This window comes from Corvus kubaryi, unplaced genomic scaffold (assembly GCF_017639235.1).
Source record: "Corvus kubaryi isolate FWS band 111438036 unplaced genomic scaffold, C.kubaryi_AGA036_p1.0 37387, whole genome shotgun sequence".
NCBI classification, from domain to species: domain Eukaryota; kingdom Metazoa; phylum Chordata; class Aves; order Passeriformes; family Corvidae; genus Corvus; species Corvus kubaryi.
Window position 1 is genome coordinate 2219489 of NW_024581129.1, and position 26959 is coordinate 2246447.

A 26959-nucleotide genomic window follows, 5' to 3' on the forward strand; every position below is an offset into this window, starting at 1 on the left:
AATTGGCTAAGCTCTTCCAGTTCTGTAGGACCTGTGTTTATGGGTTATGTTCTCTTCACACTCCATTTGCTGCTGATGGAGGGGTGGCCGTGATGCTGCTGCTGTTCCTCCAGTGCTCAAAGCCGTCCATGCCGCTTCTCGGAGCAGCGTGGCTGAGCGTGCCCATGCTACCCGGCACGGCTGTGGCCAAGAACCTTCAACCAATTGTTGGTGTTGCGTGCGGAGCCGCGATTCCGCAGTCCTGTTCTGCCCGGGTGGGAACCGGCCCGGCGGGGCCCTGGGCCCGCGGCGGCGTTGTCATGGCTACGGCAGCGCCGCCGCACTGCGCCTGCGCGGGCCGGAGGCGCTCGGCGCGGGCTCGGTGAGGGCTCCGTAAGGGCTCGGCCCCGCCGTCCCTCAGCCTGGGCTCGGTGAGGGCTCCGTAAGGGGTCGGCCCCGCCGTCCCTCAGCCAGGGCTCGGTAAGGGCTCGGCCCCGCCGTCCCTCAGCCTGGGCTCGGTGAGGGCTCCGTAAGGGGTCGGCCCCGCCGTCCCTCAGCCAGGGCTCGGTAAGGGCTCCGCACGGACCAGGCCCCGCTGTCCCTCAGCCAGGGCTCGGTAAGGGCTCCGCACGGGCCCGGCCCCGGCCCCGCCGTTCCTCAGCCAGGGCTCGGTAAGGGCTCGGCCCCGCTGTCCCTCAGCAAGGGCTCGGCACCCGCCTGGCCGCGCCGTTCCGTGGGACGGGCTTGGCACCGGCCTTCCCCCGTCCTCCCCCGCTCAGGTGCCGGGGCTGCGGTCACCCGGCGGTGCTGAGAACCCGGCGCGGGCCTGAGGCTGTCCCTGCCAGCCCTCGCCACTGCAGCATTGGCGGGCTGGGTTCCTGCGCTGCCAAGCGGTGATACCCGGCTGTGGTACTGGCAGTCCTGTAACCTTCAGGTAGCTCTCAGCTGGCAAAATAACTACAAGCTAGAGTGGTTACGCTGTGCTGTGGTTCAATCTGCAACTCATAACTTGGAAGGCAAATTAAATCAATCACAGTAGTGCAGCTGTATCTTCCAAGGACTTGCTGAATGCATATCTTTGAGAAATGGCTTTCAACTTTTCCATGTAATTAAATCTAATAGACACTTAAAAATCGAGTAAAGGTGATCTCCATGTGGCAAGTCTGCTGACAACACTTCCATCACAGTGGTTTTGATGGAAGACTTGGAGGTAATTCACAGACATTGCTCCCTGTTTACCCTGTGGCCTCCCTGCCACAAGCTGCCACGCCTGCCTTGAGGAACTGCTGTTACAGAAGTAACTTAAATACATGAACATATAATGACAGAAATACTGATTTATTTTTTTTTTTAGTTGTCTGTGTTTTGGGTTTTTTAACTAGTTTATGAGGTAAAAATACTTATATAAGAGAGAAGTAAATTTTCATTTTTCAGAAGGAAAATACACACTGAGACAGTTCAGTAGCTATGCCAAAAGGCAAGAAGAAAGATGTCAAGAAGAAAGATGTCAAGAAGAAAGATGCCAAGAAAGATGGTAAGAAGGAAGCTGGTGAGAAGTCAGAAGAATCTATAGGTCCTACAGCTGAGAGTAGCTTAACAACGCAGCCAGATTTGCAGAATGAGTCAGTGAGTGAAGAAACTCGGGCAATTCCAGAGGCACCAGACAAAGAGGTAGAGGTAGAGGAACCACCAGTCCAGCCTGTTCCCCCGTTCCACGAGGAGCCTATTCTTGCTCAAGTGATTATAAAAAGGTAAACTTCTTTCAAATACAGCAGTGAAGTCAAGAACTCTCATTTAAGTATCTCTGCTGTAGCCAGTGTCATACAAACACAGATTTGACTCTTTATTTGAAGCAGAAAATCAGGTTATTCAGACCTAGTAGCAGTGACACCTTAGGAGACATACATGTGGAATTCTGCTGCCTTCTTGCATACTAGAGTGCTGCTCATGCTCTCTGTCTGCGAAAACCCTCATTGTTTTAGCTTGTTCACCTTCAATGAAGTTTTGTTAAAATATATAGATGATGAAGAAAATATATCATGTAATCTTTAGTTGCTGCTGCTGCCTTTTAATGCTTAGGGCTGCTCATATCCCTTCGGAATATCCAAAACTGAGGAAGCAGGTGAATGGCGATGTTAACAAAATCCTTTTGTATTTCAAGAGAACTATATGTAATTTTCATATTCCAGCATGCCTGGCTGTAAGGTAGTAAATGCTACCAATGTGATTTCTTTCCTTAATTGGTGGAATTATGGGTCTGAGGCAACACAAAAATTACATGGAATATTACAAGGAAGGTTCAAAAAAATTGGAAATTTTCTTGTAGTTCATTATTCTACACAAGATGCAACAGCTGACCTCTGTGTAGACTGTGGTAAATCAAAGGTCATTTATTATATGTGATTTAGATCTATTAGCAGTGACTTGAAATCTTCATCTTTAGTTTGTTTTCTTTGTAGCTATGAAGGTGAAGAAGTTGATGGATTCTATGAGGGTGAAGGATTTATATGTTTTGAGGGAGGAAATACATACAAGGTGAGTGTATAAATTTAAAAAAAAGATAGTAGTGGAATAAGTTCTCTCTCAAGAGCACTGAGAAGCATTGAAAGCTCTGTTAACTTCTGGCAATAAAACTCTTGATTTGAAACCAGTAGTTGGAGGGGAATTAACATGTCATTCTTTTGAAACCTTACAGTTGCTGTAGGCTTCAGCTGGGGTAAGAATAAATCTGCAAATGATGCTATTCTCTTCATTTTGAAGGGTCTATTTTCTGAAGGACGTATGGATGGACAGGGGACTTACACGTGGGCTGATGGAGTAAAGTACGAGGTAAAGCACAATTTAAGTTATAACTGAACACAGTTGCACCAAGTTAGATGTGCAAACTGAAGGAAAGTAGAGAAGTTGCAGTAATTGGTACAGTACAGGTGGTGACTGCGGAGCTGTGACAGCAATTTCAATCACAAGCCTGACTTGTCCCAGGAAGCTGGGGAACAGAGTCTTAGTTTTTAATGTTGTAATTTAATCTTTCAGGGAACATTTATTAAGAATGTGCAGATGCTTGGTGGCCGTTATACCTGGAGTGATGGCAGTGTTTACGAAGGATCAATCAAAGATGGACTTAGGCATGGATATGGATTTTTTAGGAGTGGTACTCGTCCAATTTCTTACCATGGTGATTGGTGCAATGGCAAAAGACATGGAAAGGTCAGTAACAACTAAATGAGAGTGTGGGCTCGGGTGATGCCTTCAAAACTAGCAAGTGTTACTGTGCAAAGATTTTGCAAAAGTATTTTGTTCTGTTGCATGGTCTTATGCTCTGTGGAGATTTGTTTCTCCTGGGGAGTTTTTCTGAGGTTGTGAATACAGTTAATACTGTAGACCTACTGTTGGAAGTAAAATTCTGAATGGGTCAGAAAACTGATCTACCTCAGAGTGAGCACTGTAATTAAGATGCCAAGGTTAGCTCTCTTAAAGTATTTCCAAGGGGTTTGTGAAACATGGTAGACTTTGATGTAATGTAATAGGATTTTTCTTTTGAACACTTGGTGTTTTCTAAGGTCTTACCTAATATTAATCAAAAGAGGTTGCTTTTTTAATTTAATTGTATCCCTTCAGTTGCTTTCAGTACAGTGAATCAAAGTGACTCTTAAGTATTAGAACGTGATTACAAGTGTCATATAATTTGTATGTGGTGTTTTATTCATGTAGATGAATATTTAGGTATTTAAATTGACTAAATTCTTTGTTTCAGGGTGTAATTTATTATGATGAGGAACATACCTCCTGGTATTCAGGTGAATGGGTAAATAATGTCAGAGAAGGACAGGGATTGAGACGGTAAATATGATAACACTTGTTCTTACCCTCACATTTTTTATTTTATGTGTCTTATGTTACAGTTTCTTGTGTTGTTTAAAAGGGGTACAAATGCTGTCATTTCATAGTAGTGTGTACCTTCTGCAGTGGAATAAAAAATGTACAAAGTGCTTTGTGATAACAAAGCTTTCTTTTAAGTTTATTTTTGTGTGCAGTGTTTCTACTGACCATTTGCACAAAACAATAGGTAAAGACAAAATCCCAAATCAGCTGTGGTTAACCACAATTCAAGATTTAAAACCAAACACACTCAATTGATTTGAGCAGATGGAGGTGCCTTATGAGTAAATCACTTATCTATAGAGTTACATATAAACAAATATTTTTAATAGCTATGGCAAAGACTTTTTGGGAAAAGGAGCTGGTTAATATTTTTAGTGATTTCTAAATTAAAAATAGGAGGTAAACAGTGGCTACTCAAACCTCTGTATCCATGTCATAATGAGTCAATTTTCAATTTAATGCTTATATTTAGCCTTAATACATTCTAAATTTATTAGCAACGAGGTTTCACATAAACCTTTCATAAGATCAGCATAGAATTTAGTGTGAATTAACTTTTGTTGTTTTTTTGCAGCTACAGGTCTGGAAATACCTATGTAGGTCAGTGGAAGAAAAATCTACGACATGGACATGGAAAAATGACATGGCTGGCAGCTAATCAAGAGTATACAGGACAGTGGGTGTGTGGCATACAGGTATTCATTTCTTCCCCAGAAACCTTTCTTTAGTTCAGCATCTGTCCACTGCTCTAGGAAAGCTAAATAGGGAGTTTTGTGCAATATCAAAGGAGCTTTGTACGATTTTTGCCAGTTGAGATAGCAGAAACATGTTCTTTATTATAAATTGATTCTCATGTTAGCAATATTAAAATTGTTAAAAGGCTTTGATTTAGTCTTATAAAATCAAAATTTAATTCCTAGTGGAAAATATAAACATTATTCAATTTAAAAAAAAGTTAAAGAAGTGTTTGTGACTTAGCTTGAGCTATGACTTCAGCAGTAGGTATATGTGGCAGTTTATTTCTGTGTCACCTGTAAAATACTAGGCCATACTGTTCCCTCTTGGAAAAGTTTTATGATGGAAGACAATTTTGTGGCATTTTCAGTTCCTTCCATTTATTATTCTGTTTCAAAAAGAATGTGAGCTACTTGCTCTGTCTTTTCACTCTGCTTAAAATTGTCAAGGAGTCCAGCTTGTGTAATATCCTGGCTCTGTGGCATGGTGTTCCTCACCTGGCTGTTCAGCACTGTGGGAGAAGGATTTAGGGAGGAAGGGCGGGTGACTTTAGGAGTCCTGTGGTAGAGCTTGCTCAGCTATATGTTGATGCACTGTATCCTCTGGGTGCTTCTCCCATGCACCTTTGTAGGATGTAGTTCTGTGCCTGCTTTGAAGTGCTGCAGCCATTAGCTGGGGGCTTTTATTTCAGAGAATTGCCAAAGTCTGGACCTATTTTTTTAAACACACTGGGTTTTTTTTCAGCATGGATTTGGCACCCACACATGGTTTTTCAAGGCAATGCATATGTCTCAGTATCCTCTGCGGAGTGAATACATCGGTGATTTTGTAAAAGGGAAGCGCCATGGACGTGGCTTGTTTATATATCCTAGTGGAGCAACGTACAATGGAGAATGGGTTTGTGATAAGAAGCATGGCAAGGTGAGGATTGACAAAACTGCAGACAACAGCAGAGCAAACTGTTCTGCTCTGTATAGAGGATCTCTAGATTTCTTTACAGCAAATTACATTCAGTTTGCAGTGTGGATGGAATCCCCACACAAAGGGCAGAGAATCCACTGAAAGCAGTAGGAGTATTTCCAAGGACACAGGTTGACTCTGTGGTTAGATGTGTTTTGTGTGTACAAAGACATACATTTCACTGTGGAGATTTTCAGTGCAATAGGTGCATCTTGAGTTTTGCAGTGGTTGGTCAGAATTTCACAGTTCCACAGCGAGCTAATGGATTTCAAGCTGTCTTTGCACAGAGAGGTTCTTACATAAAACAGCCTTTTGCAAAAACTCTGAGTGGAGTGCCACATATGCAAACTAAGGAGTGCAAACAAGTCCTTCTATATGGGGGAAAAAACTTTTCAAATATATATATAGGCAGTTCTTTATCCCAACAATGTACCTATTTAATGGGTGACAAAATGCATTATAAAAGAGGGTAGGAAAATTATTTTGCTGTATTTTATTTCATATATTGCATTTTAGCCAAGATTCTGAAAAGGAAATTGGACTGGGAGCATTAGTGTTGCTTTTTACGATCTTTGTTTTACATTATGTTAATCTGTCTGTAGGGTGTGTTTGTCTCCCCGAATGGTCAAGTGTTTCAAGGAGAGTTCATAGACAATCATCCAGTGGAATGTCCTGCTCGTCAAGGGGCTGCTGTGGAAGCCAAACAGCAGAGAGCCACTGGCACAAGAAGGTGTTCTGGCACTGGTGAGCAAAACAAAATTTTACTTAACTTTGCTTAACAAAACAAATTTTACTCAGTTCGCATTTTGTTGTTCCATTTTCTGTAACATGAAACTGTTTGTACATACCCAAGAATCAGACATATTTCTTCAAAGAACTTAGATAAAAATGGAGGTCATGGTTTTTGCTTCCATGCTGCATTTCCTGTGAGTGACACTTGGAGTGGAGTGACACATCCACACCACATCTTGTAATGGATGGAACACTGCTGTCTGAAAGTTTCACAGCTTATGTAATATCTGCATTTCCTTTTGGTTAGAGGTTGATTTGACGAAATTGCTCTTCAGTTGTTGTGCTGTTGGTTATGAAATCTCTGCTCCTCACTATGAAGGAATCTGTTGTTCCAAGTCAGTAATGTAAGAAGGAATAATACATGTTTTGGTTTTTTGTGTGTATAGGTATTAAACTTTGTTTTAGTTTGTCTAACTTATTTTATTTGCATGATAGAAAAGACCATAATCATTAATGCCTTGGGAGAGGCTTCTATTCTGAAATCAGATATTGAGTTGGATATATCTTTACTGCTTGAGTTGTTGCCAGTGGAAGACAGAGAGGAAGAAGTGAAACAAGTAAGAGTCTACCGTTTAATACTTGCAATTTTCCCTTGTATTGTGTTTCATATTATTTTATTTCTAGTTTATTTGTGTTAAAGTAACTCTTTCCATTATTAAATTATTAAACAATTATTCAAAAATCTGAAGGCCATGAAAACAGAAAAGCAAAAAGAATTAATAGGCAGTATTGCCTCTTCTGAGCTTCCACTAAAAAAGGCCAATTAAAAATAGGTTAACATGTCTGGAAAGGCATTGAGCAACCAGCTTTAGGTACTCTGAGGTTTGTCTGCTTTCAGATAATAATTTATTTTTATCAGTCACCAAAACCCATGTATTAAAACTACTTTTGAGTAATGCTTTTGTGAACACTTAGCCTGGGATATGCTCTTCTAAGTTGCAAGGTCAAATAATTATCTGCCCTGTTACAGGATCAGTACAAACTGATCTCTGCTTGCTTTGAGATGATGCTGAAAACATGTCCTGCTTTATTTAGGTAGAATTGGCTGTGTTGATGCATATTTCAAAACTGAAAAAAGCCTACCACTTCTACAGTGTCTTAGGCTATGGTCATTCTCCTGACAACAATTACACCCTGACTAAGCTGCAGTTTTGGAGGTTTCTGAAGGACTGTGAGTTTCATTTCTCCTCCGTAACTCTCGCTGAAATGGATCGGCTGTTGAGAGGTTTGTATTCCTCCTGATCCGGGTCTAGAATGAAAGAATTTTACTAGTAAGCTGTGGAGAGTTGGAGTGGCAAGGTCTCCTGGCAGCTCAGCTCTGGGAGTTAAGTGGCTCTGAGTCAGTACCTCTGTGCCTGTGAGTTGTCAGAGGATGAATTTACACATCTCTGGGCACTTCTGGTCCTTAGGTGAGAAAATACGAAATCGAAATACAACATAAAAAACTGCACTGAAGAGCCATCTGTTCAAAATACATATTCACCCCTGGTCTTGCCATTACTATTACAGTTTTAAGAGGGAGAGAAGTAGGAGAAACAAATCTTTTTTTGTTTTTTTTCAGTGTTCTTGACTTTGGTTTGCACGTAGTATGGGTTTTTTTCATCCATAGAGCCAGTTAATCAATCAATTCCCTTTAGACTTGCAGTGTCCTTAGTATATGAAGGGTTTAACTCCAGCTTTGAATCCCCTTCTATTTCTATATATGCTGAGTGGGTGCATTTCTAGAAAGAGAATTGTCCAAGATCCAGCTATAGGTGGACAGTTCTCCCTTGACCTTTATTTGGAAGTGCTGTATTGTCTGGTCAGAGTCTTCCAGGAGTGTTGTTACACTGTGATAGGTGGAGATGGAGAGGATAAGAAGGGCTGACAAGTCAATATGCCTATAAGCATTTTAATGTACATGAGAACAGTAGAGATTTGGGTTTTTTAATTTTTTAGGTGATAAACCATTTGAGAGTATACATTGTCCACATGAGGTATTGGTGTTCAGAACATTTTTATCCTACCTTGTTCACCTGGCATTTCATATCTATCATGAAGAGTACAAGTAAGTTTCATCTTTTAGTGAAATTTATTTCAGTGTAATCAGCTTGAGCCTTCCTAGATAAGAGCATTTTTGTTTCATCTATAGAGACGAAGTTCCTCATCTCTGTAAGTGTTTCTTAAAAATGATGTCCAGGAATGTTCTGCCCTCTGCCTGTTGTGTCCAAGGTAAGCAATGCTATTTTTTCTGTGCAGAATTCATTAATTAGTGCCACATGCATTACAGTTTTATTGTAACTGTTATTTTTTCCCCAATTCATTTTGAAAGGTCTCTTATTTTCTGGTGAACAATTCACATCTTTTGCCATGAGCTACATTGACAAATGCTGGGAAATATACAACAATTTTTGTAGACCGCATTCCAGGCCTCCATTTGAACCCACAGTGAAGATGAGGCAATTCCTCTGGATGTTGGCTGTAATAATCTAATTTGTTTTTGTTCTGTGTGATTAGATGTGCTTTCTTTGTTAATTTGTATGAGCCTTTTAAAATAGTCCCTGTGGCTTCTGCACAGTTGAAAAGTAGGAGTGAGGTTATTTGTGCAAGCTGTTCAAGGAACAGTAAAGGAACAGTTGTTCTACTGTTATTTACTAGTATTTATGCACTTTTTCAGGATTGAATTCTAATTTTGTACTTTATAATTTCATATAATCAAATCCTAGACAAATGTGTTTAAAGAATAGAAATATTTTTTTTCCTGGTCCCCACTGTGTCTCCCTCTGCCCCCTGTATAAAATGTACATAGGAACATGTCCTATTGTTAGAACTCAGACTGACAGCTATTGAAGTAACACAGTAAACCATTTCAATAATGTATTTACTACAAGAAGAACATGAGGTTGTTTACTACAATTCAGTAATTTGGGGACAGATCAAGATTACTATGAAGGTCCCACTGATATGCCTGGGGTTTGGGTACTGTCACTTTATCCGAGCAATTTTTCATGAAGAAAAATCAGATGGAAAAACTGTAATTTTTTGATACTTTTGTTTATGAGCTTTCACAAGTTCTTTTGTAACACTGCTTTTGCAGTCCAGGGAAAATTCCCATAGGCTTCAGTAGGACTAGAATTTCACTCTGTTGTTAATTACGTATGTGGAAGTATCATTTGAAACCACTAGAAATTTTGGCACAGGCTTGAAAGGGAGGTAGATGAGGTCCATGTGGGGAATGCCTTAAGTGCTGTTAACATGTAACATTTATTCTTACCCAGGATTTTAAACTTCTCAGTGAACAATTAACTGCTTCAAGAGTTGTGGGAATATTTGTCAAAGTTGGTGCTTCCCTACCTCATATCACTGGTGTCAACCTGGATCTGGAGGTGTGTATGGAAAAAACCCATAGTTCATTGCTACAGGAACAATTAAAATTGCTTTTAAATACAAAAATCAGTGCAGTGTTTTAGCTCAATATGACTTATATAAAGTGTAACACATCATATCCCCTCCTGAATGTTTTAAGCTTTGGCTGTTTCCAGTTTTTCTTCAGAAGAAGGGATGTTTGACTAGATAAATGAGGCCAGAGAGACTTCACTAGCACTTCTGAGTTCTTTGCTTGCTCAGGTACCTAGGCCTGTTAATGGAGAGATTTTGTAAAAATGAACTAATTTACCACTGCATTTGTTTTACTCTAGATGGTTTTTCTGGAATTTTTTGAAGCTCTTCTTGAATGTGCATTGGTGTATGTTACTGAGGATATGATCCTGGAGAAAGCAGCTCAAGATGATCAGAAAAGAAGTAGTGTTGAAATCAAGGAGTTCTCCAGGAAAACTTCAGCTGTGTCTCTCACAGAATGTTCTCTGCCCCAGGTAAAGTTGATGCAGACCTGTTGAGTGTTACTATGTGTCCACTTAGAGGGCAAAGTCAGGCCCTGCAAATGTTCTGTTTCCTGTCCGTGGAAACCAATTTCTTCTTTTTCCATGAAAAAATCATTGGATTGGGTCCTTCTGCTTTTTCTCTTTGTTGGTACCTTTAATTGTAACATCAGCATAGACAATTTTAGCACATTTGCACATTTTCCTAGATAACTATATATACACAGAGTACTTCTGAAGGGGAACTGACAGATTGGTTGGCTGGTGAAAGATCTGGCTCTCCTGCATTAAGCTGAATGTCTGAAATTGTCCTGTAAAAATGGCATTCTGTTGTATGTAGCAAGCCTTGCTGTTTGCCAGCAGTTAAGCTGTCCTCTTTTTCTTTTTGCTAAACTTCTGAATAAGAATTTTATAGGTTGTAAGATGCTGCCTGTGACACTGGTGCAATTTGGGTAAACAGAGTAGTTGAAGGCATGAATTAGAATTGTTATTGTTTGGAATTATGCACAAGATGAAAGTATTGTTGTTAATTCAAAGAGTATTCACAAACACATAATTTCACAGCCTCTGTAGGCCAGTAGTGCCACTGTACACCACCACTTCCCATTCTTTGGCCAGTTGTTCCCACCCTATGGACCCATTCCATTTCATCACTGCAAGCAGTGACACAGTTGTACACTGAAGTGGTCCAATTAAAATAGTAAAGAAACAAAAAGAAAAACCCTAATTTAAATGTATTGAGGGTAAAATTCTTGCATTACATTTCATTAGTGCAGCTACAGCAGGAGTATAATTGGTACAGACATAAGTGATGACATTTCTGAGGCAGCTGAGCTGTATGCTCAGGAGCAGATGAACAATAGATGAACAATATGTAGAGCAACATGTAAGAACAGAGGAACAGGTCAAAGAACAGGAGCTTTCATTCTCTGTAGTGCTGTCTTTCCCTGGCTCTGAAATAGGATAATCCTACTTGCCTGGCTGGTATCAAAGGTAAAATGTTACCTGGTAGTACTTGAAAAGGTGAAACACCCCTGCAGTTTAAATGTTTTGAGATAGGCATGATTGCAGGATGCATTTGGTTGGCAGAATGCTTTGTAGATGGGAATTTGCATGACTCAAAGGGACTTGGGATTTCACTTTGTAATTTGAACACAAGCCCAGACATTTAGTAACTGAATTTAAAACTTCTTGCCAGCCACCGAGACCTTGTGAAGGCACACAGCTTGCTTGTCTACCTTCTCTACTGGGTGAGTACTGTATAAAGTGGCTACAAAACTACAAAGTTTTCACTTTTTCTGCAACTTTCAAAACAATTAAACAGGAGCTGATCATGGAAACAGCTGATAAATTGCAGTTACAGAGGGCAGCTCCATTCGGTTTGGCAATTATGGCAAGGTTTATGTTTAGCTTTCCATACCTGCTGTACACAGATAGCTCGGCAAGTTGAAATCTCTGAATCTTCTGTGCTTTTTAATTAGAAGCTATCACTTTTTCCTTAAAAATAACTTTAAAGGCTTTTTAAACCTTAATTCTTCCTGTTCTGTCCCACTCATTTGGGCATGGAAACAGGAGATTGAACTCTGCATTGTGCCTTCATTAGAAACAAACTTTTCATCATTTCTTAAGTATTTTAACCACAGGTCTGGCTGTCAGGTCAGATGACAATCTATATTTGTTTGTGCTGAAGATCAAACTTGGTATTTCACGCACAGAATTAAAGGCCGAGTAATTTTAATTTTCTTTATTTGCAATATCAGAAACTCTTCCCTCATTTCCCACAACTCCTGGAGAAAGCAAATATGATGTGTCATTGCCCAATGAGGATGTAAAAGAAGAACAGGATTCCTGTCCAGAAAAGGAATTCTCAGGTAAAACAGTCCTACTGTTTTAGAACTTAACACACACACACAAATCTCTTGTAGCTCTTGAATTGTGAAGTTTTAATTGTATATGCAGATTTCAGCTTGTCACAAGAGGGCAGTAAATGAGCATTAATTCTGGAGAAAGATTTGTAAAAAACTTTAAGTATTTTTAAAAATAAGAAAATAAAACTTCATGATTAAATGAGACATTTAAAGACCAACTTACATAGTTTCCTCAAATTTAAAATGCTACATTTTATTTGTAGGGCATCTATAAGCTGTAATTTGTATTTACTCTATTGAAGCTCAAGCTGCAAGCCTGTCTGTGGAGTGTCCTGGACAATAAAATGTATTACTGCTATGTCCTGCTTCTTTTACTTAATATAAGAATTATTATTAGTGGTGGTGCCACCACTAGCTGGGACAAGAGGCCTTATGTTAGGACAGGCCAACATTCATGCAGAAGAGATATCAGTAAGAGCACTTTGGTATGTTGAGGGTCCTAGATTTTTGTACCATCTTCCTTCCAGCTGATTAGCAGATCTCATCTGGGTTGGTTTTTGTGTTTGTTAAATGTTTTCTGCTGATACTGAACTCAAATCCAAGGACAAAGGTAGACAAGGATCTCTGTAGTCATCAGCTCTTTTGCTGAAATCTGATGGCTGAAAAGTTACACATCTGAAAAACTTCGTTCAGGGCCCATCACCTGGGCCTGGCCTGTTTCCTGGCCTGTTTCCTGACATGACAAGGGACACTGGCACACACCTCTGTCCTTTCAGGTGGTCATGTTTGTTCCTCCCTTCCCCTGTGCACAGGAGTCACAGATACTGAACTGTCATCAGGTTACTGCAGAAGACCCTTTATTACAGGATTAAAGGGAAGAGTTCATTGTCTTTTTGTGCCATTTCAAGGGCCAAGTCACTGAAGCCACCCACTTTCAGTTCAAAGTGTCTCACACCTTTCATCTTCTGTACCATGCAGAAGTCAGACCTTCCCCTTGCAGAGTATCAGAGCTGAAATATTGTAGTCCAAACCACATTTGAAACTGAAGTGCCCTGCTAAATAAACATGTTTAATTTGCATGTTGCAGATGAAGCAAAAGAAGACAAAGATGAACAAGACGAGCTATTGAGTCTGTGGAGGTGTCAGATGCAAACCTTTTTCACAACTAAGTTCTTCCCTGCTTTTGAGCATGAAATAGTGCTGAGGGAAAAAATAAAAGAAGTAAAAAAGGAGGATGCTGAATTAGCTGGGCTGAGAAAGATCCAAGCTGAGGAGCTGGCAAGGTGAGTGTTGAGTCTTGTCTAGCAGTACTGTTATCAAAAATGAGAAGTGTGCTTAAGAAAGTATAGCATACTGTACTGGAAAAGAAACTCACCCAAGTATAATTAGTAACATACAGATTGTAACTCACGTGCTTTTTGTTACTGGCTGGAGTAACAAAGACAGGCTGCTTTCAGGTTACAAACTTTTAACTCTGGTATTTCCTGACACTTGGGTCCTGCTCTGTGGAAAGGCAGTTAAGACATATTTGGACTTGATGAGGTAATTAGAGACTTTCTGCTTCTCTACGCTGTGACACTTCATACTACTTATACTATGACTAGAGCTGTAGTTGCTTAGCCAGTATAAATCTGTCTCCCTCCTCTAGCAGTACCTCAAATTCAAATTTTGTTCACGCAGACTTATTGCTGAAAAAGAAGAAGAGGCAAAAAGGCGAGAAGCAGCTGCAGCAGAAAAGGCACTTGCAGAGTTAGAGAGTGTCAAAACGCTGAAAGGAAAGCCCAGGAGAGGAGCCTGGTCAAAGAAAGATACGTCCAAGAGAGGACCCTCTCCCAAGAGAAGTCTCTTGGCAAATAAAGAGGCCCCCAAGACAGAACCTTCATCATAAAGAGGCTCACAAGGCAGCACAGCCTGAGGAGGAAGAGGCAGCACCCACAGGTACCAAGCACCTGCTGACAAAATGTAAACTAAATAAATAAATCCTCTGCTGGCAACTACTGAAGCTTCCAGAAAGTACTCTCCAAATTGAGAGAATAATATATATATAATATATATATAATATATAATATATATAAAATAAGGAAAAAACCCCCAAACCAAAACAACCCCAGAAGACCCTCACTTGTAGGAAGCATGGTTCAGCCATATGCACAAGAATTGCTGGTTTCAGAGGGAAGAGTCTTTCACACCAGGGTCCTGGGCAAGTGGTTAACTAGCAGGAAGTCACGTCACGCAAATGAACACAGATGCTCCTAAAGTGTAACAATTATTAGTTTTATTTTTCAGCAAAATATTCACATAACCTATCAGAATGGAATGGTACAGATGAATTCAGACTGGTTTTTAATTAGTTTGCACATAAACATTTTTAAAATTTAAAAATTTTATGGTCAGTTTACAGATTTTAGTAGAAATTTTGATTCTTACAAAGCAAGTATTGCTTTACTATTGTCATTATTCCAGTCAATAATATGACTAATAACTTCTCATGTTGAACAAGTGCCTGACATTGACATCTTCAATAAATCAGCCCTTTGCAGATCAATCCAAGAAGAAAATATTATTAAACTGTGTTGCACAAAGTTTCTTCACTTCTTCTGTTTAAAAAAAGAAAAAAAGATACATCAATATGGTATTTTACAGAAACCTCCTCAAGAAAAACCCTGGGGATTGTCATGGAGAATATAATTAAATTCAAACAGAAAAAGCCCTAAGAGTTTCTAATGTAGAAATACACTTAATGTTGCTGTCTTCAGTAGGAGAAAGGCAAGTCTGACATCTTCCACTGCCTGAAAGCTGTGTTGTGTCTAAGTGGCTTAAGTGCAAATGATGGGCCTCTCACCAGACACTGCAACAGCAGCAGACTTGGCTTAACATAAGGAAGTATATTATAACCCCCTTTTCAGAGAAGGGAGGAATTAGGGTATTCTGTTACAGTAAATCAAGTCTGCAAAACGTTCACTTTGTGTTATTTGGTAGACAACACTTTCTAAGTTTATCAGGCACAGAAACACTCATTTGCTGCTTCTGTATGCTAGGTTTGATGCTGAAACACAGTTATAGAAAGATTTCCAAGTTATGCAACTCATTCCTGATTTTAAAGTGTAGGTTGCTAGGCTTTGGTCCTGGAAAAGGACCAAATTCTTTCCCATTGTCTAAGTGAGCACAGTGCCTCCTGTTAAAACAGAGCCCTAGAATTCCTGCAAGTAAGATTCAAACAGATTTTTAGAGAAATAGCAATGTAAAAGCTTATTGCATCTTAATGGTAATTCTCACTCTCAGTCATAGTAAATCATTCTCAAAACCACATTAGAAACAAGATAGCGATGGATGAGGAGCACTGACAGGACAGCCACAATGTGTAAGTAACTACGCCTGGATCTGACAGATAAAAAGTCAGATGTAAATATATTCATCTCTCACCTGTAATACACTTTTTAAATTACTCCTAAACTAAGCTCACACTGCTGTCCTCTATTATTTGAAGGAGGAAGGATGACTGATTAATAATTAAGAATGCCTGCTGAATATTTATGCTGTCCTTTCACAGCTGGTAGTAGGCAGACCAAAACCTTAGGCAAACTCACCTGCTCTATCAAAGATCAGTCCCTCTCTAGATTTCTCATGAGATGGTTTTATTACTTCTCTAGGGACACACATTTTAGGAGTAACTGTGTTTAAAGGTAATAAGAAACAAACCTTACCATTAACTTCAATCAGATTTACATTTTTTTGATTCAAAATAACATACAGTTCTCGCTGGTCAGACTTTTTCCCAACTACCCAGTAATCACTCATCGCCTTCACAATAATTTCCTCGTCTTCATCAACTCTGAAAGAAGTTTTAAAAAGTAAAGAAGGTGGCAGCAAGTTCATCTTCAACAACTTTATCTGTAATCATTAGGAACAGCTCAATGTCAGAAATGTTTTGCAGTGTCAAAGAAAACATCAGTTCTAACTTGGCCAACATTCAGTCCAGCACGAAGACTTCCTAAATGGCTGCTTAGGACATCCCCAAATCAGTAATTTTTTCATTAGCCAAACACTCCAGTCCTCTGAAGAAAACTCCTCCATTCTGGCAAGAACACACTTCACAGAATGAGGATTTGCCACACAGTGACCAAATACGGAAAGCTGGAGATGGGTTGGTGATCCTAAGCCTTCACTGAACTGTTAAACCTGGACCTAAACTATGCTCAACAACTACATATATTCTATAAAGCTGTCGCTAACCCAGTACTTCCATAACATGATGACACATGCTTTTTTCATTTACAGAAAAGTTAAAACCTTGTCCTTAAGCAGAGTGGGAAAATTGCTTGTTGCTAATTAGAGCATCAGGCATCCCAATCATTCAGCATTGTCATGATCTTCATTAACTTTTGTAGTTACAGAGGGTCTCTCCCACTTTGCAGCGTGATACCCATTGACAAGAAGCCACTTATCTTCTCTATCAGCAGGACTGCAGTAACTGCAAGGTTTGCATTTCATCCATTGTCTCACCCCTAGAGGCCACCAGCTGTGTCGGGGCAGGTATGACACAGGCAGAAGCAGGTGTCCCTGTCCTTTATACTGCTTTCCCAGATTAGACAGACTCTGGTGCTTCCCATCCCATTTGTTGGGACTACTCTGAAGCCTCCAATAGATAAAGTATTTTCTTGGATAGAGGCCATGGCCCTCTTTTAAGTTATTTTTTTAAAAGGACAGTAGAAGGTTTTTTTTAAGATGGACTATTTCTAGACCAACACAAAATACCAAACATGAACAGACAGCCATGAACAAAGACTGGAAAGCTCCACTCCTTTGAAAAACAACTAAATCTGCTTGACAGTAGGAATTACAGACTATTTAATAGGTAAGCATTACCTGGAGAAGTCACTGTTGATGTCACCAAGAATCTTCATGAGGTCAGGGTGAACAGATGCAAGTGATACGCTGGGTGTTTTCCTCATGTGAATGGTACTTTTCTCTGCCAAGTTCATGTGATTGAAATAGATGAACTTAAATTGAGGTTCCTTCTCAGCCCTAGGAAGATTTAAAAAGAAAAAAAAAATTGTGTTTTGTGAATACCAACATGTTCTATAAGCACAGGCCTCCCAGAAACTGGGTAGTGAGCCAGTGCAAAGCTAACTTAGCCTGGAGTTATGTTCACACTGAAGGGACTTGTGGGATCGAACTTCATTTTAACACACTTTAAAAAAAAACAAAAGACAACCAAGCCTGCAGAACCAGCCAGTGTTTCCCTTTCTGGCACTCAGGCTGCCAGGAAACACTCACAGGGGAGTCTGAAGGCCTTGTTCCACTTCACAGTAGTAATTCATTTGCATTTTTCTAATGAACTGGTTTTTTCTCTGGCCCCATTTTGTTCCTGCTGCTCTCCTCTATGCCAGTCCAAGCTGCTTTGAATGGATCCTGGCTCTTTGAGCAATAAGTCATCTTCTATTCATGTATTTGTTATTTGTTACAACCATCATTTGTGTGGGCCAAGCAAGAGACTATTTTCAAACTCCTGCCTTGGCGGTCTTCCTCCATTTCCTCTTTTATGAAGTTAATATAAAAACCTAGAGCTGTAATTTTTTGTAGAAGTCACAACAAATTCAGACTGACCAAAAACTGGCTGCAGAATTGGTACTTGAGGCAATGCATTATTTAGAACCAGGAGATACTGTGATGACACCACTCACCTTAACAAACAACCAGATACCCCTGCTCTCTGTCACCCACATGCATTAGTGTCAAGGAACTGTATCATGTTTTCAGGACACCATGGCATTAAACTTTTAAAGAGTTAAAGCTGCCAAAGCCAGTCCCAGATGACATTTAAAAACCCCAAGTTTAATGATTTAGTAGATTGGCACAATTTCAAGCACATCCTATTCTATCCTGTGCGATTTTGCTGATTTGGGATGGTACCACTAAGTTCACTCACACACCCATCTTTGGTTGAATTCCTCTTATGTTGCCATATGTAGTGCTGTTCTTGCTTCCCCAGCTAATAAATCTATCAAAAAATAGATGCAATTTTATTGCAAGACAGCTGTAGTTCTAAGTGAAGTATGAAGCATTAAAATCCTTTTTCTTTTGACTGTTTTTTGTCCCTCAAGTAATTACCTTAGTCCTGCAAAACAGAAAACAAAAAATACCTTTTTTTCCTCACCAACTATACATGGCAACATTTCAAGAAGCAGTAACTCTGGAAAAGTCCTCAGCTGTAAAGCTTCCACTGTAACCAAACTAAAATTCCTAAAACTAAATTTACTCACTAAAATTCCCATTTCAGCCAGACAATAAACATTTGTTCCTAAATTAGTAACATCTATTGTTACTTCAGAGAGACCCAAATATGCAACAATATGCACTTCATAAACTCTTAAAGATACAGAAAAGTAGACAAGCATTGTTTTAAGTACACCATTAACGCTTTCAAAATTTGGGCTCATGTTACCATTATTTAAGCAGTTCATTAAACCTAACTTTTCACCAACTAATGAGGGAATGCAACAGGCAAAGAAGTGTAGTACAAACCCTGATATTCTCTTGTTGATGTTGTATTGTTCACATATGTCTGATGCCAACACTGTGAGCTGAGGCCCAACAATGCTGTCCAGTTTTCTGCAAAACTCCAGCGTGGGTGGAATTGAAGCTGTGTCAGGCAGAGAAAAGGGAGAGGTGAGATTCTCTTCCCACAGCTGAAGGTACAGTTTCTGTAGTTGTTTTCTTTAAACATCAGTGAGAGTCCAAGAACAAATTTCTCCCATAATTAAAACCTCAGGGGTGATTTTAAAAGTGGCTACGTGAAGCAGTGTTTAGAAATTTTATTGTGTAAAATGAGTTACTTATACCACTGGAACAAAGATGAAAGACTGATAAAAGCACTCATGAAAAAGAGACTCAAGTAACAAATTAATGTGAGTATTTTTCAAGAGTAAAACAAGCTGCATGTCAAAGTATTTTGCATATAAAATCTTGGCAAATAATTGATGCTAATAGGTACTTACCATCAATCATAAAGCAGACAGCTGCACTCATGGCCTGGAACAAAACAAAAGCAAAAAAACCATTTACAGCAGATTACTTCAGCTAACTCAAATAAATGACAATACTTCAGTGAGGTCACACACAGGTGAGAAGAAATTTAAAAATCTTTTTTAAAGGTAACACTTCAACAGGATAATCTTTTTGCAGTCTTGTAAAACAAAGGTTAGCTATGATTTTAAAATTCAGCCCAGTTAACAGTTTTAGGGGAAATACACAACTTGCAAAAATGCACTTACACAAAGATGTCTGCAAGAGACTCCTATTTAATGTAAAAAAAAATTTTTGTTTGTTTTATTGATTAATCCTATCTAAAACCAGGCATGAAATCACTTACAGCAACTGAAGGCTGGTATTTTGTTTTAATAAAACAATTGTTTGCTTTGGACAGGGTACAGGAGAGGTGAAAAGAGAATTCAGGGTTTAAAGCTTGTTCCTAGAAATGCCAGTTTTCTGTCTCTTTGCTTTAACCTGGCCTTATTCGTGCACCTGTCTATACAATTCCTAAGTACTTCACATCATTGTCACCTTCATTGCATAGAGATTCCTAATTCTGTGGAGTAATTGCAGAGGAAACTGTACTACCTTATAAACAATTAAGTGAAGCTCTTCGTAAGTGTCATCAGTGTTAACAAATATTTTGGGGAAACGGCATTTTGTCTCTGGATCATTGAGATTTAAAGGTCCAGTAAGAAACCTAGAAAATAATTCAACAGGTGAGAGGTGATGAATTCTTGTATTTCAGTTTCTTGAATTTTACAGATGTTCTCCAAACCTGCAATTCTCATGATTAAGGATGTCCAAACCCACAATTACTCAAAATAATGTTGTCTGCTTGTTTAAGTACAGAATTCCTCATTGACATGCTGACTACAGAGGAATATCAAACAGATAAATCCTAGATCAAATCTACACCTTTGTCTGGAGTGCTTGACCAAAAAGAAATTATTAGAACAATTCCCAAATTTATCATACAATGCATTAAGAACAATGGGAAGAAAAATAAATATGCAGGAATGTTAATGAAGCATTTTCTCTTTTTTCCAGAGGTCAAGTTTTATACTGCACCAACTACTGTGCAACCCTCTGGAATGAACTGTGTGTGGAATATGTACTCAAAATACACACACTCCTCCCAAATGGTTTGCCCTGGGGGGAAGAAGCAGTGACAGTAAAGCAGGACCTACCTTCCGTAGTGTTGTAGATTTCCTGGCATTTCAGCACGTATGGGAGAATCTCTTCCCGCTAACTGAGGGGAAAAAGAACACACAGGAAAAACCAGCTTAGAGGCAGAGAGAAGAGAGAGATTCCTCTTTGGTATTTTAGCCTTTAGTACCAGGTAAACAGGAAGAAAAAACCAAAACCACCCAACCACCTTCCCCGCCAAAACCCCCCAGCCCAACTACCTCAGGCTCCATGTGCCTTGGAAACAGAGATGTCGTGAGATATTTGTACAAAATTCTCATGTCATCTTGCTCCAGTCCACTCCTAGAACATTGTGGGGAAAAAGAAGCAAATTATGTCTGTGCTGCAGTTCGGACCACACATTTTCCTCTAACTAGCTCAGACCAATGCCTTTCTTACTGAATGGTAGCCTGACTCATATTTTCTCATTTTCATCCAACTCTGTCACTAATTTAAAAGCTTCTCTATTGTGACACTTACTCATAGGATTAGAAATTGAAGGCACACAAAAGATTTACTGAAGTACCTACCAGATAAGCTGGTCATTGTAGAGAAATGCAGTGTACTTGACTATGTTCAGGCTTTCTTCCATCCTATTAATAAATGACTGAATTTTCAAGTAAGTCATTTTATCCAGTGGAAAGAAGCTGATTCCACAAAACACATCCAGCAGATCACAAGACTGTAAGTGCAGTGTCTGCAAGTACTGAGAGAATGACAGTTGGCTTTTAGAATTCAGAAAACTGCCAAGGTGTAGATTTAAATGACAAATTTGAGTCTAATCCCCAATAATCTGGACTAACAATCAAAGAAAAAAAAATCCTTCCAGCGCTGCTTGCCTGACACACTCCTTCATGTGGGGACAGACTTTTTACAAAGGTTTGTAGTGACAGGACAAGAGTTTCAGACTGAAGGAGGCTCAGTTTAGATTAGATATAAGAAAGAAGCTTTTTACAATGAGGGTGGTCACACACTGGCACAGCTTTCCCAGAAAGGTGGTGAATGCCCCATCCCTGGAAACATTCACAGCCAGGTTGGACAAAGCTCTGAGTAATCTGATCTAGCTGAAGATGCCTCTGCTCATAGCAGGGGGTTGGCCTAGATGACCTTTAAGGGTACCTTTCAACCCAAACTATTCCGTGTATGAGTGCATGAATGTGATTCCAAGTGTCACTTTGCTTTTATTTAATCATTATGACAACAGCTTTTAAGGAAAGTTCAAGATCTTTTGAGACTATAAGAAAGCAAAGCCTATCTTACTAATATTTAGTTTCAGATTCAGCTGTAGAAATAGGAACAGATAATTAGCTTTCAATGTGCAATGGAATAAATAATTTCTATTATTCACTTTCTTGACAGACTGTAACCTTTACCAAGAGATTTCAAATGCACTGTCAAGTGGTCTGTTGAAAGATGCTTTATCCAATGGCTCCCTCTACAGTCACTTCACATTACCAAATGCCCACAAGTAATATAGACCAACAGGGTGACAGATCTCTGCCACAGCTTATGTCTCTCTGTTTTAGCGATAAAAATCTATTTACTTCCTTTTTTGCCAAGGTCTATTTTTAATTTAGTCTGGACAGAAACACACACCAGCTCATCACGGTACTCCTTGTGCCAGTGGTGTTTATTCTGGAGTCTGCCACAAGTCTTAAAAAGAAACAAGCAAGACCCTCCCCAAATCCACAAGCAAAGCCTGTGCTTTAGTTTACACTGTCACAACACTGTGCTATTCTAAAAATCTGTTAAAAGAACAAAATTTTAAACACCTTTTTGCAGTGTCTATGCTCCATCGTTATCAGATATTCACATCTCTACCACAAAAGCACAAACTGCTGACCGCAGTCCTGTTTCCTTCCATGCAAACAAGAAAAATGGGGGCAGGCAGGCACTTTTAAAGTGTGATGAAACTTTTCATGCAGGAACTCAAAATTCTGCCAGATGTGACTATTCAATCAGTTACTTTATGTGAAAAATAGGTTTTTCTTTACATCCTTTCACTAAAATATCAGCTTTGAAACGACATTCTGAACACCAGTTATGATGTATGCAGTATTTCCTGAAGCCTTCTCAGGATTGGCTACTAATTCCACTTGGGGGGTGGAGGAGGGGGAGAAGTTAAAAATTTCAACTATTCTCTATTTCACAGCACTACAGGACTTTAAGCCTGTGCATGCAGCTTGTGGAATCTCCACCCATGGATGTTTTCAAGTCTCAACACCCAAAGCTCTGGGCAGGAGAGTTTAACTTCAGTGTTACCCTGCTTTGAGTAGGAGGCTGAACTGGATGACCTCCCCACATTCCTTCTAACCTCAATGATTCTTTAACAGTCACTCAAATAGATCTGCACAAACTGTTATCACAGTAACCAATTCAAACATTAAAGCAGAAGTTTGAAAGAAAGAACACAATTCCATCAGAAAAAAGATCCAACAGTTAAGTTGTTCCATCAAGCCATAACCATGCTTGTGGTTCAACTCCACTTAAAGAACCTTCTCCGTCAGAAAAAGCAGAAAGTATTTGACAAAATGAGTAATCACATACTTTGTGTTGACTCTACATCTTTTCCACTGCCTGTGTGTTATAGTCACACTGCTGCCACTTTTTTTTTGCATTTTATTTCCAGTGCAGAATCACACTTTATGTGCCTGAAAAATAAGGTCTTACCCGATGGAAGAACTTCTCTAGTCTCTCCTTTAGAACTTTCACACCCCCATCTTCCATGGCTTTCAGGAATGTACCATTGAAAAGCTAACAGTTTAAAGAAAAAAAAAATCAGTGAGTTGGGTAATCATTTACAGTAATTTCTTATAACTTGGCTATGAATATAGATTACAACACAGCTCCCATTCCCTAACACACTCCACATCAATCCAAATGTATCCCTTCTTTAGTGAAAAAACATTTAGATTTGCAGAGTCCAGGTACATATGGCAACAGAGGCAGAATACTTATGTGACACTGAAGTATTTCATGCTCTTGTTTTGTAAAAGGCCTTGAGCCTCCCGTGTTAATCCTACCTTGTACATGCTGTAGCACTGCTGGAGGACTGAACTATAAACCTTGTCCTGCAGGAAAGAGAGCAGCATTATCAGTAGGAGCTGTGAATTACAAGTATTTTGGCTGAGCTACACATAACATATTTTCAAAGAGTCAGCTAAGACACAAATTGGATAAATCAATCTTTGAAAATTTAAATGGCATTTTCAGTCAGCATCTAGAAATGTCTCTTACTTATAAAGTATGATTTCAACAAAGGGAGTCCCTTCCCCCCTCACATTTAGTACCAAAACCACTTTAAGAACTCATGCCAAGGATTCCAGTTACAAACAGTCCTCTTCCCTGAGGCCAGTGGTCAGTAACAATGAACCTCTCTGGCAGCTCTCTCTTCATCCAAATCAAAGGCTGAAGAACATGGGACACTACAGCTGATTTTATGGGGCTGAGATTTTAACCCAGACGAAAAAAGCCTATTTTATCTGGCAAATAGAGTCCCTGTGACACCAATCCTTTTCTTAGGACACAGAGAGGACCAAAAGTAATGCACACTGTAATGAAAAGGGGCAGGATAACCAACCAACTTTTTAATTATTATCCCATCCTGCCAAATACCCTTCTGGTATACAATTGAACAGACCTAATGATACTGCAGCTTGGACAAGAAATCCCATCATAGTTATGAGCTTTTTTGGTTTTTCAGATTATTAGTAAATATTACTAGCAGTCTCAAGAAAGTAGTAACATGTATACTTGCACCTAATAAAAATACATAGATTTAAGAACTTTATTAAACAAACATCCTCAGAAATACTCAGCCACTCCAAGCTAAAAGTCTCACAGCTGTATATTTCACCAGTGTTTATGGAATGATCCTGAACTGTTCTCTGGATAATTCTCTTTCTTGTGCTCTTCTTTAAACTTTACTGAAAAGTACTTTGCCCTTTTTCCATTTATGGAGATAGATATAGATATATATAAAATTAATCTGACAGCAGTTCAAGAAGAATCAAACTAAGATATTTCTAGAAGTACTCTTAAAATACAACACAACTCATTAAAAAAAAAGGAAAGTTCATTATTACCAGCAATTCTTCTTCCTGATATTCATAGACTGGCTTTCCATCTTTGTGTTTTTCTATTATGGGATTCCGTACAACCTAGGAAGTGGAACAGGCTGGTATTAGACAATGCAGAATGCATTGAGAACATTGCAGGATGGTGTTTTAGGAATATGCATATCACATGCATAAGTACCATGACCATCCAGAAGTTTTCTTCAGGTTCATGGAAAAACTGTCTATTCTTCTGTGTATGTAGGGATTTTGCAGGTTTTGTTGGGCTAAAGGTCCTGGAAAGAAAAAATATATGTAGATATAGATATTCATACACACTCACAACGAGAAGACATACAACTGAGATACTGAAAATACAGTGCTTGTACCAAAACAGTGAGCCATGCAATCAGACTTCCTACCTCGTGAACTGCACTATAGCTTCACATAGCCCCACATTTCTAATTTTTTCATTCTTTTCTACTTCATTTGGGTGATAGAAGAGAATCTTCTTTTCTTCCTAAAATTAAAAAAAAAAGAATCCAAGCAAATGCATTTTAACAGAATCAAAGAATATTGAGTTCATGGTTTGCTTGTTTTTTAATCCCTTAATTATGTAGGCAGAATTTTATTTTGTACTAAAATAGGCTTCTGTAATAACAGATAAAAGGCATATTAAGCACACTTAAGCAGTCAATCATCCCATGATATGTCAAAGTACTTCATAAATTGAAGGTTATTGAAATCATGGGCCCCAGTCATTTCTCAGCCTGTTCAAAGCAAGGCGAGCTTCAAAGCCAGCTCAAAGCATGGCAAGCTTCAAAGGCAGCTCAGATTGCTCCAGGCCTTGTCCAGTCATGTGTTCGATACCTCCAGAGATGGAAATTCCCCAACTTTCCAGCCCTGCTCTGGTGTTAGATCTCTTCACTGTGAAGAATTTTTTTTTTCTATCTCATCAGAATTTCCCTTCATCCATCCTCGTTCTTCACTTCAAGAACCCAACTTCATCATGTGCCGCCATCCTTTAGGCAGGTGAGACTGCCCTCTGCCCCCTTTCCACATTGTCTCTCCTCCAGGCTGCACAAATACAGGTTATCAAAGGCTCCTCTGGTACGCCACAGACTGCACCCCCCTGACTGACTTAGGGACTCTCCACCAGGCTATTTCAGTTTGCCAGTATTTTTCCTACTCTGGGAATCCCTGGAGGAGCACAGCACCCACCAGCAACCTCCCATGTGCTGGACAGAGGGGAGGCTTGGCTGGACCTGCTGAGCCACCCTCTCTCCCACAGCCACAAGCGCTCGCTGCTGATTCACGTACGACCTGTTGTTGTTCACAGACTCCCTGGTCCTGTTTTGCAGACCTGCTCCCGGCCAGTCCTCCCTGACCTGCCACGCTGAGCCAGATTATTCCACCCCACACACGGGACTTCGCTGAGCTCCACGAGGTTTCTGCCGGCCCAGTCGGCCTCAGCTCGCTGAGGGTCCCTTCGAACAGGACCTCATCCTCCAGAGGAACAACAGCTGCCCCCGCTCTGGAGTCACCCAGGAGCGTGCTGAGGACACGCTCAGCCTCCTCATCCTGTCATTGCCAAGCAGGTAAGTACACTGCTCTGTTCAAAAACTACTGAAGCCCAGGATTATCACATGAACCACGCAATATGCTGTTACCTAAAGCTAGTGACTAGAGCTTCTTAACTTCCCTTACTAAGAGACACAATGGCGAATAAACACTAGCAGTAAATTGAATGTAACTAAGCTAAACGGTAACCTTTCTACCATATTGTATCTACGTCGAGAAAGTTATTTTTAGAGAAAGTTAAAGCATCAGTAAAACAGTTGCTGACTGTCCAGCTCCTCATCTACAACATACGCCCTGCTGCTGACAACACCTCCGGTTACGGTTTCTGTTCGGTCTGCAGCAGTGACAGACCCCAGCAGGGAGGGCAGGCGTCCCCGGCCCCGCGGGTACCCGAATGCCGGGTGCGGGTGCGGCAGCCGCGGGCCGGGAGAAGCCGCAGCTGCGACCGCCTTTGTCCGGGGCCGCTCCGCAGGGACAGCGCCGAGCCCGCACCCACTGCGGCCCGGCCTCGGGCACGGAGGGACCGCCGCGCCTTCCCCGCATCCCCGGGCGCGACATCCTCCCGGTACCTCTCCCTCTTTGGGCCCCAGCTTGGGGTTGTAGATGAAGAAACTGAGGAGGGTCGGAGCGAGCTGCTTTTCCTGGCCGGCCGCCCCCGCCGCCGCCGCCATCCTGAGCCTGGGGCCGGCAGCCGCCAGACACCATCGGGGATCGGCCCGAGGCCGCCGCGGCACCGGCCCCGCCGCGCTTCCAGCGGCCCCGGCCCGGCCGCGGTTCCGCCTCCGCGCCCCGGAAGCGCAGCAGCGGCCGGGAAGCGCTCCCGGCCCAGGCGCCTCGCAGCGCCCCCAACGACGGGCGCGGGAACGGCGGGCGGGGGAGCCTTGCCGGGCGCCCGGGGGCTGCGAGGCCCCGCGTCCCCTCAGCCAGAGGCGTGCCCGGTGTTCCCTCAGCCAGAGGCCGTGCCCGGCGCTCCCTCAGCCAGGGGCCGTGCCCGGTGTTCCCTCAGCCAGGGGCCGTGCCCGGTGTTCCC

At 40.7% G+C, this 26959-nt stretch overlaps 2 protein-coding genes across 2 annotated transcripts; one reads left to right on the plus strand and one right to left on the minus strand.

Moving 5' to 3' along the window:
* The first annotated feature begins 343 nt into the window (after positions 1 to 343).
* LOC121668769 (radial spoke head 10 homolog B-like) lies at positions 344 to 18717 on the plus strand. Its single transcript, XM_042036850.1, is given in 21 exon segments — positions 344 to 1730; positions 2439 to 2514; positions 2740 to 2808; positions 3013 to 3186; positions 3734 to 3819; positions 4436 to 4556; positions 5341 to 5517; positions 6159 to 6300; positions 6784 to 6905; positions 7384 to 7573; positions 8287 to 8395; positions 8480 to 8559; positions 8660 to 8808; positions 9606 to 9713; positions 10026 to 10199; positions 11404 to 11455; positions 11966 to 12076; positions 13161 to 13356; positions 13754 to 13849; positions 13851 to 14097; positions 14150 to 18717. Coding segments are annotated over 20 exon segments (2718 nt in total). The 5' UTR covers positions 344 to 1446; the 3' UTR covers positions 14053 to 14097; positions 14150 to 18717.
* On the minus strand, positions 14327 to 26697 carry CCZ1 (CCZ1 homolog, vacuolar protein trafficking and biogenesis associated). The gene is made up of 15 exons (XM_042036851.1): positions 26499 to 26697; positions 24771 to 24868; positions 24551 to 24644; positions 24379 to 24453; positions 23317 to 23364; positions 22964 to 23047; positions 20824 to 20999; positions 20515 to 20596; positions 20296 to 20357; positions 19694 to 19805; positions 19072 to 19105; positions 18599 to 18716; positions 16940 to 17098; positions 15778 to 15905; positions 14327 to 14670 (listed from the first exon to the last, which is right to left on the minus strand). The coding sequence occupies exons 1-15, from the start codon at positions 26598 to 26600 to the stop codon at positions 14615 to 14617; spliced, it is 1428 nt and encodes a 475-aa protein (XP_041892785.1). The 5' UTR covers positions 26601 to 26697; the 3' UTR covers positions 14327 to 14614.
* Between the last annotated feature and the right edge of the window lie 262 nt (positions 26698 to 26959).

What these genes read in the sequence shown, in the direction of transcription:
- CCZ1 (XM_042036851.1), bottom strand. Translation starts at nt 26,600, where the DNA reads ATGGCGGCGGCGGCGGGGGCGGCCGGCCAGGAAAAGCAGCTCGCTCCG. An exon ending in AGTGCTACAGCATGTACAAG is followed by an intron (nt 23,048 to 23,316) that starts GTAGGATTAACA and finishes TTAAACTGTTAG; the next exon opens with CTTTTCAATGGTACATTCCT. An exon ending in AATCTACAACACTACGGAAG is followed by an intron (nt 19,806 to 20,295) that starts GTAGGTCCTGCT and finishes ATTATTTTCTAG; the next exon opens with GTTTCTTACTGGACCTTTAA.